Source organism: Colletotrichum fructicola (assembly GCF_000319635.2).
Source record: "Colletotrichum fructicola Nara gc5 chromosome Unknown KSG_Nara_v1_contig12, whole genome shotgun sequence".
NCBI lineage: Eukaryota > Fungi > Ascomycota > Sordariomycetes > Glomerellales > Glomerellaceae > Colletotrichum > Colletotrichum fructicola.
Genome location: NW_027094062.1, coordinates 254,564 through 265,348, shown reverse-complemented (window position 1 = coordinate 265,348; position 10,785 = coordinate 254,564). Strand labels below are relative to the sequence as shown.

General features: G+C 56.5%; 6 protein-coding genes across 6 annotated transcripts; 4 read left to right on the top strand and 2 right to left on the bottom strand.

The window, feature by feature from the left end:
- Window positions 1–247: 247 nt before the first annotated feature.
- CGGC5_v017300 (uncharacterized protein) lies at window positions 248–613 on the top strand (the record flags this gene model as incomplete). Its single annotated transcript, XM_032028249.1, has 2 exons — window positions 248–344; window positions 396–613. The coding sequence occupies 2 exons, from the start codon at window positions 248–250 to the stop codon at window positions 611–613; spliced, it is 315 nt and encodes a 104-aa protein (XP_031875449.1).
- Window positions 614–629: 16 nt separating this feature from the next.
- On the bottom strand, window positions 630–1,868 carry CGGC5_v017299 (uncharacterized protein; the record flags this gene model as incomplete). Its single annotated transcript, XM_032028250.1, has 1 exon — window positions 630–1,868. The coding sequence occupies one exon, from the start codon at window positions 1,866–1,868 to the stop codon at window positions 630–632; it is 1,239 nt and encodes a 412-aa protein (XP_031875452.1).
- A 574-nt stretch (window positions 1,869–2,442) lies between these two features.
- On the bottom strand, window positions 2,443–3,601 carry CGGC5_v017298 (uncharacterized protein; the record flags this gene model as incomplete). Its single annotated transcript, XM_032028251.1, has 2 exons — window positions 2,443–2,856; window positions 2,924–3,601. The coding sequence occupies 2 exons, from the start codon at window positions 3,599–3,601 to the stop codon at window positions 2,443–2,445; spliced, it is 1,092 nt and encodes a 363-aa protein (XP_031875450.1).
- A 1,136-nt stretch (window positions 3,602–4,737) lies between these two features.
- CGGC5_v017297 (uncharacterized protein) lies at window positions 4,738–5,131 on the top strand (the record flags this gene model as incomplete). The annotated part of the gene is made up of 2 exons (XM_032028252.1): window positions 4,738–4,837; window positions 4,887–5,131. The coding sequence occupies 2 exons, from the start codon at window positions 4,738–4,740 to the stop codon at window positions 5,129–5,131; spliced, it is 345 nt and encodes a 114-aa protein (XP_031875455.1).
- Window positions 5,132–6,167: 1,036 nt separating this feature from the next.
- Window positions 6,168–7,067, top strand: CGGC5_v017296 (uncharacterized protein; the record flags this gene model as incomplete). Its single annotated transcript, XM_032028255.2, has 4 exons — window positions 6,168–6,195; window positions 6,263–6,316; window positions 6,810–6,916; window positions 6,972–7,067. 4 exons carry the CDS (start codon window positions 6,168–6,170, stop codon window positions 7,065–7,067), a joined length of 285 nt encoding a protein of 94 aa, XP_031875451.2.
- Window positions 7,068–7,694: 627 nt separating this feature from the next.
- On the top strand, window positions 7,695–10,058 carry CGGC5_v017295 (uncharacterized protein; the record flags this gene model as incomplete). Its single annotated transcript, XM_032028256.1, has 1 exon — window positions 7,695–10,058. One exon carries the CDS (start codon window positions 7,695–7,697, stop codon window positions 10,056–10,058), a length of 2,364 nt encoding a protein of 787 aa, XP_031875453.1.
- Window positions 10,059–10,785: the final 727 nt, after the last annotated feature.

The following is a 10,785-nucleotide window of genomic DNA, read 5'->3' as shown; positions in this document are numbered from 1 at the left end:
TCCAACCACCCAGCCACCATTCTCGCTTCCTGCTGTTCGTTTTGCCCGGAACCCGCGATACTTTCTGTCGGCCCAATTTGCGCAACGGCGCCCCTTGACTGTCTGTATCACCAGCGCAAGCCTGCGGTATCTACATTTAGGCGACTTCGCAAACTCCGTCCCGTCTCAGTGTTCCCCAACTGGGACAATGCACTGGCCGTGACGACAAGATTCACGTATCCCATGGCTTGAGAGCTTCCCATGCGAAATGGACCGTACGGCTGGAACTGAACGAAGTCGTCTAGTCCCATGTCTACGTCGCCAGGCGTCACGGCGGTCGCTTCCATGTTCTTTATGTAGTCGAGGTACCTCGCCCCGACGCTTGCAACGATTAGCCAATACTCATCCCGGTCCAGAGACAACATCATCCGACGCACTGGCTTCTCTTCAGGTCTACATCCAGCCGGCGGCGCCGAATCATCAGTCATCACCATCTACACAAGATCGACACACGCGTGGGGAACTGATGCATGCACAGATGTGGGCAGAGCCACATCATCTTCGCCGCGTGTTTGTCAAGGCTGAGGAGGCCTCTTTGTTGACATGGACAAGGAGGGACCAGGAGAGGAAGTAGATCAAGACATGTGGACTTACGGTTTGTCGGCCTGGTCGCTACAGTATTCCTGGTAAAGAATAGCCGCCATCTCGGCCGTCTCCTCACGGCAAATATTCAGTGCTTTCGCTGACCCATCTCTGCGGAACGGTTTTAGCTCAAAGTGCAGAAATGCCTTTCGGAGCTTGTCGCCTAGGTTGACGTAGGCGGCACCATCGGGGCAGGCCACGAATAGATACGGTCTTCTTCCCCCAGTCCCGGACGATGACGGCGCGGCTGCTTCCCCTTCTGGGACGGGCGGGATGGCGGCCTTGCCGAATCCATACCGTTGCTCTTCCGGCACGATGGACAGGTGGTTCGAAAACGATATCGAGAGGGCGTGGGTGAGAAGCGTGTCGGCATACGTGACAAAGAAATGGGACGTCTGCACTTCATACTCTGTCCTGAGGAGGCGAACGAGGGGCGCAGGCGCATCCGAGTCTGCGAGCTCAAGCACTGGAACAGCGTTCACCCTCTCGTTCGGGGGCTCTGCTGGGTCTCCGCCCTCCATCGCTGGCATCGCTGGAACCGGCTGTTCTCGTTGACCTGTTGCGCCTGGCCTGCCACCTCGTGGGGGCTTGGACGGAGTGTCAATGTCGAAACTGATTTCGCTCAAAGACATGCTTGCAAAAATGTCTTCGATGAGATCCTCTGCATTCTGTGGTGGCAGCTGCGACTTGGCTCCGGTCAAGTCCAAACGGGATACCGGCTGCAGCAAGAGGTTTTCTTGAAGCGTGGGATCAAATCTTATCATGACTTTCGGTGTGAAGTTCGGCATTCCCTTAGGCGGACCCTGAGTCTTGCCGATGGGCTTCAACCGCTGCCACGACGTAAAGGCAGGCCCGAACATGCCCAGGTCGTCCGCCTGGGAGGGAGATCCCAACCTGGCCTTGCCCAGCGATGGAGTCACCGGATACGGGTCTTGGGGACGTCGGTCATGGTTAGATGCTTCCACCGTGGATAAGAAGTTTTCAAGCCGCGAATGGTTCGCGTCGAGACAGGATGTGGCCAGATCTCTGTCGGTGCGGTTGAAGAAGCCGGCGGTCTCGAGGTCGGCTGGAGCAGCTGCGCCCTCCTTCGACGGAAGCCAGATAGCGCGGAGTTGGAGAAAGGCTCTGTGGGGAATCGTGGAACCAGAGAAATGCCCATCAGCTTTGATATCGCCCAGCTTCGCGTTTGCGATGCCCTCTGCCCGGACCTGGCACTGCCAGGCGTGAACGGTGTCCGGGAGTCGCATCCTGGGCTTGTGTGCCCTGCGTGGTGTTGTCGCCGTGAGTGTGGCCGAGATACGAGGCTCGAGATAGTTAGCCGGCGTTCGTTCTTCCTGTGTGTTGCTGGCGCGATCTTGATCGTGAGGTTGAGGGGTTACTGTAACTATCCGTCAATATTAAGCCAGCAACAAATTGTTCAGACATTGGATCGCCAGCGCGGAACCCTGCATCGTACTATGTAATCTTCGTCTGTGGCAGACGCAATATTGCCGACTAACACCGAAAGAGCTGAACATGGTGCATGTCTCAGAGCAAGCATCGGTCGCCTTGCCTGCAATTAGCTGACCAAAGTACAAAGGCGTAAACGAATATTTCTAAACCTCCAAAGGCAATCCTTCAAAACTGGGTATCATGATGTGCTTCCAAAGCAAGAATCACAAAGCCTTAACTCCGACCCACCCGCCGCTTCATACCCCGAATCGTCTCGTGGTCACAGGCGTAACAACTCGCTCGTTCCGAGCAACACAGCATCTCAAAATCCCAGCGATTGACGTCCACCCATCAAAGACCACCAGCCTGATGCGAAACTGCCGAAAGCTCTCAGTCTTGATTTTCTTTCGCGTCAAGGCGAGGCGAGCCTGGGGCCGATGATGCCGGGGATGCGGCCTCATCATGTTGGGGCTTGCTGCTACCGCTGCTGCCCGTGTCGCTTGTGCCAGAAGAATCGCTCGACCTGGAGCCCACCCGATCCTTCGCGTGCTGTTCGAGCTGCCAGCGGTGACCCGATTTCCCTTGCTTTTCTACCCGTATGTTGTCGCTTTCGGTCGGAGTGAAGCAGAGCCATGACAGGACATCAAGCCAGCATGCTCTGGCTGCGTCACTTTCGCCAGTCAAGTCCCTGAGAGACTTGTCCAAGCGGTTGACGACTCGAAGAATGGGGTTGTCGGTATCGGACCAGTCGATGTAGGCTTGACTGATGCGAACGCGGGCTCTCGTAAACGTCGCCACCGTAACCTAGGACCAGAATCGCGTTAGCTACAATTCGTTGCTGATGAAAGCAAACCGCAGGAAGATGACGCACCGAGGGATCATGGCCGCCACTGCCAGGCTTCCTGAGCAGGTTGAGTCGCCAGTGAAGGAGGACAAGCATGCTGAAGAGCTCGCTGCGCAAGACCTTGTCTCCTGAGTGCTCATCTGGCGGTGTTTGGTCGGCCACAAGACAGCCAACGTGATGATGGTCAGTTTCGAGAACAGCTATCATCTCCCACGCGGGCGACTCGTCGGCGCCGATGACCAGAAGGTTCTCCCATGGGCTGTTTGTATCCGGGAATCGGGGCCGGGCGAATGCTTGGGCCGGCAGCACATGGGGACCTTCACCACCGCGAGGCAGCTGCCGCGAGAGACATCTAACGGTGTCCCGGAAAGCCTCTGCCCATTCTGTCGCGCTGAACGATGGTGCGCCCTCCGAGGGCCGAACATCTTTGGGGGGCCTGAGGATGTGGTTGATGGTGCTGGGAGCGCCGTTGCTTGGTTTCGGTGCAAGCTTTCCGATTTCAGTATCGAGATACGCGATGTTCAGCGGAGATGAGACCCGTGGGGGGTGATGGGATGCAGCGTCTGAAGTTGTGGCGGGGGTGCTTGAGGTTGTGTACTGAATGGAATGTCGCTCGAGGAAGGCTTGGGTATCTGTAGGTCTCGTTGCTTTCAAGTCTCGAATTGCGACGCCCACGCGGGCAAGAGTCGGCTCGAAATTGTGCATCGTGGGCGAGTGTGACGATGGGTGAGCGACTGTATGCGCATGAACTTGGGTGGTGAGGTTGTCGCTGGAAGGATGCACGCCATCTTTCAGTCGTCTTTGTTGACGCCTTTGCCTCTTTGTTGCCATGGTGAACCGCCGCACTGGCCTGTGCACAGCTGTGGCTGAAGGCACGTGACGGGATGACAAAGAGATGGTCGGACTCAGCACCCAGGAAGAACACCAAGGAGTAAGATTATGCAAAATTCCATACACCTGACAATTGAATCTCACCTGCCCCTGCTACCAAGGAATCATGCCATGCAATTGAAGAGCTGGGTGCGCAAATAAGTACATAGCGGCAGGCTCCCAACTAATGCTCTGGCAGGTTGCTGGATTGACAGCTGGAGGATACTTACCTATTCGCGTGCATCCTCATACTGATGAGAGTACCTGGCCTGTGCACCTGTCCGCCAAGTGATGGCGCTGGAGCCGGGTGGTTTTATGGGCCGACCCATGTGGCCTGGGTGTAGGGTTGGACAAGTGCGTGCACGCAATTCTTGAAGTACTGGCGTTGCGTTGTGGGAGTGCACTGGGCTGAGTACTCGCCAGCGCAATCGCCAGGTAATCTAGCCACTTCGTTATACGCTCAATTGAAGCCCTCATCGCGCGCCCGATTGAAGCGCTACGTGCACTGCGAAGGGTGTCTCCCTCCGTCTTGGAAACGGAAACTGGAAGTTATCGCTGGGCGCTGCGGGTGAAGGGGATCCGGCCAATGGGATGGCTTCGTTCCAAGGCCAGAGGCCCCACACAGGCCACTGCTCAGCCTAAACCGCCATCACAGCATGTGATCCGACCAATCATTGGGTCTTGAGGTTTGTACAGGTCGTAAAATAATACGACCTACACCACTGATTGGCCAAGAGATGAGCATGGTACTCCACTCTTGGGAGCTGCTGAATCTCCCCCCCGACTGGCCACCGCCCTGATTTGCGGCCGACAGCACGTTGCCTGAGCCAACGCCCACCCAGCTAGGTACCTACGGTTTCAACTCCCCTCGCCGACCTCCTCGAGGCTATCACCGCCGTACAACCCGACGTCACCGACGACACATGCCCCCCCTCCCGAGCCTGCGACATGGCGATACATTATTGGAAGCCATGCACTGCATCATCCCTTTCGGAAACCTGAAGCATCCATCCGGCTCGCGACGGCTGCCACCGTCGCTGCGCCTCCGCGACTGGCATCTACTCTGCAGAGGTTTGGGTAGCATGACGACGTTGGAGAACGCCTCCGTTGACCTCCTCAGATCCCTCCAGAGCGACGCCGACACCGCATCCCGAATGCTTCACCCTTCGGTCCACCATCTGCTTGCGACGCAGACTTCGGAGCAGACACGATCCCGTTGGAGATGCTGGTGGCTGCGATATTGGCCTAGGCTTCGAGTCTGCAGCCAAGTCGAACCGCCCCCGACACCTGACATCCGACACCCCTCCTGACTTGGCCCTCCGTCTACATCATCCTGACTTTCAACTCAAGTCTTGCAGCTCGTGACTGTGCCGCACCTTCGATTCCTTATGACGACAACTCGCCCCTTCCTCCGCCTCGACTCGACTTTCGGGCTTCTTCCCTCCGCATCTTTCAGTCACCACTGAATCTCTTCGACGGCCTGGTCGTCCTCCTTCAGCACCACCAAGCCGCCCTTGTACCCGTCATTTTCACCGTGCAGAGACATCGTCGACAGACCCTATCGCATTCTCCTGGGACAGCCGCCCCCGACCAGCACGACTGCTACCTTCACCCGGTTCTCAATCATGTCTACATAACATGCCCGGATCTCTGCACTGGCGTCAAGGCCTGACCGTCGCCATCCCGCCCTCTGATTCGGATGCCGGGTTGCTGCGCCCTTTCGAGACGTCTACCAATTCACCTTCAACATCGCCCCGCGTCCATATCAAAGAGCGGCCATGTCGTCCAATTGGACACAAGCCACGCCACATCCCATGTGGAATCCCTCTTTGAGGGGCTTCCGATTCATAACACCGGCGACGGCGCATGATCTAGACTTGCTCAAGTCGCCATTGGTCTCGGCCTCGTTGATATCCTTCGGTACCGCACCGCCCCAGACACGCGCCTCCAAGAGCCGCATACCGACACCAGCTTCTCGTCCCCATTGTCCAATTACCGAGCCAACTCTCGCCCGCATCCCCCCACCGTAAGGCCGCATCCCCATGGTCAAGCGGCAGCAAAGGCTGGCAACCTGGGGCGAGCAATACCCCCGTTGTAGCCAGGGTCAGTGGGAATTGGTGAGCGGCAGCGGTCAAGCGATCGGCGCCTACGATACCCAGTAGTAGATGGCGTCCAGTGCGGACAATCCAGGTCGGGTTTCGAGGTGTCCCTGGCTAGCTTGGACCACAATTCGCCGACATCGTGAAAGGGGTCCCACGATTGTTCGCGCTGCCCCTCCACGGCTTTCGCCACTCGGATCCATCTGACACCCGGACTAGATAACGTATGCCGTAGTCTTCCTGGCAATCTTCGTGCCGTAGTATTGTGTTCCTCGGCTTTTTGTTTACTTTGCTCGCGACGTATGAGGTTGCGCATCAGCAGCAGCGTCGGTATGCCGATCGAGCAGGCCCAGCCCATTCATGATCTTTGAGACATCTACTAAGACATGTCCAACAGGCCTCTCTAGCTTGGCTTTCAACACACGATTCATCGTGGAAACCCTTAGGTCCGGTTTGTGCCATGGGTCCCACTCGGAGCTCTGTAGAACATGCGGCAGCAGTCTGCATCCTCAAATCACATCGTATCAACTGGCTGTGCAGTCTAGTAAACGCTCAGCCTCTCCCAAGGAAACTCTAATCATATCAACAATCCGAGCTCGTCGTAGCTGTTGCGAAGCCCGAGACCGGTTTCCCACTGAAGCACGAGTTCCTCAACATGCTGGTATGGAATGGCAGATATTAGCAGATTCTGGCAGGTGGGTCGAGGCTGCAATGCAAAAGTGATATCGGACCACTGTTCGTTCCTTGGGCTGAAGCGCGATGCTTCAAGTTCGCTGCGAGATCCGCGGGGTCCCGGCAGCATCCAGTATGCGTGTCGGCTCAGCATTAGACGCAGGATCCCGGCGCCCAGAGACTCACACATCATTGGAAGAGCCGTGAGCTGGCACGCGGAGGAATGGATGTTGCGTTTCAACTGCCCGTAAGACCACGCCTAATCCATCCAGCGTGGGAATTCCGTCCCGCACTTCCTTCTGCTGCTCGGCCGGAAGCGAAGCCCATGTGTAGTGCTACCGCTCTGCGAAGGCCTCTGGTGACAGGGCCTCTTCCCGAGGTAAGTCCTCCAGGGGCGCATCTTGGAAAGCCCCATCATGCTGACCTGACCCAAGGGGGTTCCGGAAGACATTGAAGTCAACTCGAGCGGGTGCTGGCGCGAGTGCGCGTCGTACACTCGAGACATGAGTGTCGGCTTCCCTGTGCGGTGAGCGCCAGCAAAGGCTGCGCGAGTATGGCTTTGTCGAGCTTGCGCCTTCCACAGCTGCCAGGCCTGATGCTGCAGGTGTGAGATAGCCCCGGCAAGTGCGGATTGAATGGCAAGCGGGTCGGGGACGGAGAGCGAAGGAGGATTGAAGTAGCTGCGCGGACTCTGGCCAACTAGAAGACGAATGTTGGTCCATATTCTTTTGCCGCATCGTGCCAGCCCAGCTTTTGCCGAAGTCTGCTGGTTGATGAAAGCACTGTGCGATGTCCTAGTGTCATGGATGACATCGGGAGAGTCCATCGCCCAGGTGTTGAGGCCTGGCGGGCTGCTGTGCTGGGAGGAAACCCAGTGCTCGGCGCGGAACCACAGTCTTGTGATGTCGCAAGAGCAATTTCGACCTGGACCTTCCTTACCTTAGGTAGACAAGCCCGGGCAGTTCAAGGTTGCTCCTGCCGCCGCTGTCGTACAAGCATGAGGTGGAAGCCGCATCCCTCCTTTCTTTACCCAAGATACCCAAGGTAGGTAGGGATGGGCAGGCACCTACCTACCTCCTACCTTACCTACCTTACCTTATGGTCCCTTGGTCTACACGCTTCCGCGACCCCACGCCCCAACTTGAACAACACCCAACATGCCGTCAGCACCTACATCCATGGATATCGACAAAACCCTCGCAGACGACATCATTTCTTGTTGTTTAGCATTGGCCCACGATACCGAGAAAGCCAACGCCCTATATGATCGTTTACGCCACTACGAGACGCATGTTGCGGAAGAACATCAACTCGACCCCATCCACATTCGGTCATACCTTCCCAATCCAGTAATCGATACCCTGACCAGGCTGATCCCGGACAAACACTTCGTCGTCAACACTCGCTCTGCCAAGCTCTCGAAGGCCGCTCGCATCTGGACAGTGCCTGCCCGACAACTACTCTTCCAGATTGGCTTCGACTACGCCCGCCAGGGTGACAAGTTCTTCTCCGCCTTGTTCCAGCTCGCCGAAGGCTGTAGTTATTGGCCGAGTTGCCTTCTCCGTCTTCGTGAAGCTGCGTGGATCCGCCGCAGCCAGCCGGGGACCCTGACCCGCTCGCAGGCCGCTATTCGTTTTCGCCTGGGTCTCAGCCTCCATAATATCGAGGTCGTCCTTCAATCACTTCCCCGTCCTCCTCCAAAGGCAAACACAGCAGTTGTTGGTCAGTCATCTTCCAACGAAAAGTCGTCCAGGAAGGGGGCCGTCGTACAAGAACAAACCACAAATTGCTCTTCCCCCCACGACAGCTCTTCTAACCACGGCAGCTCTTCCGCCCCCGGCAGCTCTTCTCCCCACGATAGCTCTTCTACCCACGGCAGCTCTTCTCCCCACGACGCTTCTACGCCAGGACGTCCAGCTGCAGACACAACTTCCCTTTCGGAAGGAAGTACGCCGGAGGTTGGCCGTACGAGTTTGTCCCAACAAGAACCTCCCAGGACCCCCACTCGGGAGCTGGCCCAAAGCGGCGCGGCCTATGACCCTTCTGATATCTTCGACACCCCGCGTTCTTCACCGAACCAACACCGTTCTTTGTTCGAGAACAGAGACGCGTCCGTTGGCCATCTCAGCAGACATCACGAGCCCGAGGACATTGAGTTCGAAGACGACCAACCTATCTTTAGTCCCACCGACTTCGACGACGCCTGCGACAGCGAAGAGCACGATATTCCCTCCCAACACCAAGCTTCTGGTGACCCTGCCCCATTCAACACACACAAAGAGAACACAGAGGACATTGCGCACGACGACGCGCTTTCGATTCAAGCACAAGAACATTCTGTCAAGAACCAGGTGTGCAGAAACCTTTGCAGCACATACTTGTCGCCTCAGACCCAAACGAGCACAGATACCACCTCCAGGATGCCACAACCACCCGCGAAAAGAGCATGTAGGGGCGAGATGTGGCCATTGCTCACAGCTGATGAGACGGGGGATTTCATGCAGGGAGGTCAGCCCCCGTCACTCGACGTGTTCAACGTCCTTTTAGTTGCCCTGTGCGAGCAATGGAAAGACGTTGTCGTCGTCCCCACGGCTGAGCTTACCAAGCTTCCCCAAGATGGCTATCTACCGGACGCTGATCTGCTCGACACCATCTTTCAACGTGAGACAATTCTTCTGCCATATCTAGCAGACGAAGGCACTGTTCTCATGGGGAGGATCGAGCAGAGGCAACGCATCGTTGTCAGCGCGCAGCTGTTTGGCCCGTTTCCATCCGACGCCAGCTTGGAAAATTCCCGCAAGCTGACTGGCCTTTTCATCCGCTATTACCTACCCAAAACTCCCCCTCTACTCAGAATGCCTGTTCTGTACCCAGGGGTTTCTCCACCAGGGCCTGCGAGCCAGTCCGACAGTGCCATCCACTTGATCGCCGCAGCTATTTACAAGGCCGCAAGAATGGACACGCCCACTACGTTACATGCAGAACTATGGCGCAGAGTACTCCTCGGGTGTATCGGTGGCACCGTCACGGACTGGGAACTGGTTTTCCCACCGATCCCAATGAACAGAATGGACGAGCCCCCACAACAGCTGCAGCAACCCGGGGCAGCCGAAGGGGACGATAAGCTCGCCCGGTTTGAAGTCCTTCAGGCGAGGTACCTGCAACAGCAACGGGCAATAATGCACAGCTTGAGCACGAGCATGGTTCATCTCGAGGCCTATCACCAAAGTTTGACACCAACACTTCGCGTTGTTAAATCTTTGCACGAGACATGCCGCGGCCATCAAGCCCAACTCCAAGCCAAACTTAGTGAAGCGACGGAAAGGCAATCGTACAAAAGTGGTCCTGGTGGGAGGGCAACGGCAACGTGTGTTGTTCAGATCTCCCAGGAGCTTGAGGCAGCAGAGAGACGCGCCACTGCTGCCGGCAACGTGTGTGAGAGTCTCCAGGGTCTTGACCAACGCCTGACTGAGATGTACCACAAGTACATGAAGAAGCGGGAAGTGGTAGAGAGGCAGTAGAGGACATTATTCGGGGTTTTGGTATGGGTTTATGTGTATTGATGGCGCATGTCACGAGGGCGCAAAAGAGCATTATCATCGAGGACGACTGTTAGGGAATGGGTCGATATAGATAAATTAGGTGTTAAATGCAGAGATGCCATGTTGGTTTCCCGCGCACGATGCAATTCGTTTCTGTCAATCTTGTGGCTTTCGCTCGGCGCCGTGACCGCTGGCCGGGTTGTGTGATGCTATTATAACCTACTGCCAACGCCGTATGCTGGCCACATCACAGTTCCAATACAGAGAAACTATCAGAGCACACGCTGCGGACCTACATACCCAAGAAACGCCCGTTGAAACGCCGAGGACTGCGCTGCGCTGCGAGATGTTGATCACTGCACCCCGCCTAAGACCTTAATGGCATGACTGAGTCTAGAATGTCGGGAACGGTAGACGAGAAAAAGAATGAATGGTTTGCTGGAAATAAAGACAAAGATGTGCGAGTGAAAGATTGGCAATGAGAGAGAAGCATGGGAGGCTGCCGTGGGCGCTGAGCTGGAATTGGCCAGTTTAATTAGCGGGGAGGCAGCCTTCAATTGCATCTCGGTCAATTGCCTCCGTAAACAGTTGCAATGGTGCAAGCGCACTTATTATTGCCTCTCCCCGACCTTATTGTTTGCGGCCTTGGAGCTTTCGCCCTCGGCCTCGTCTTCTGTCACGGGAGGCCCAAAGCTGGAAGCCGGAG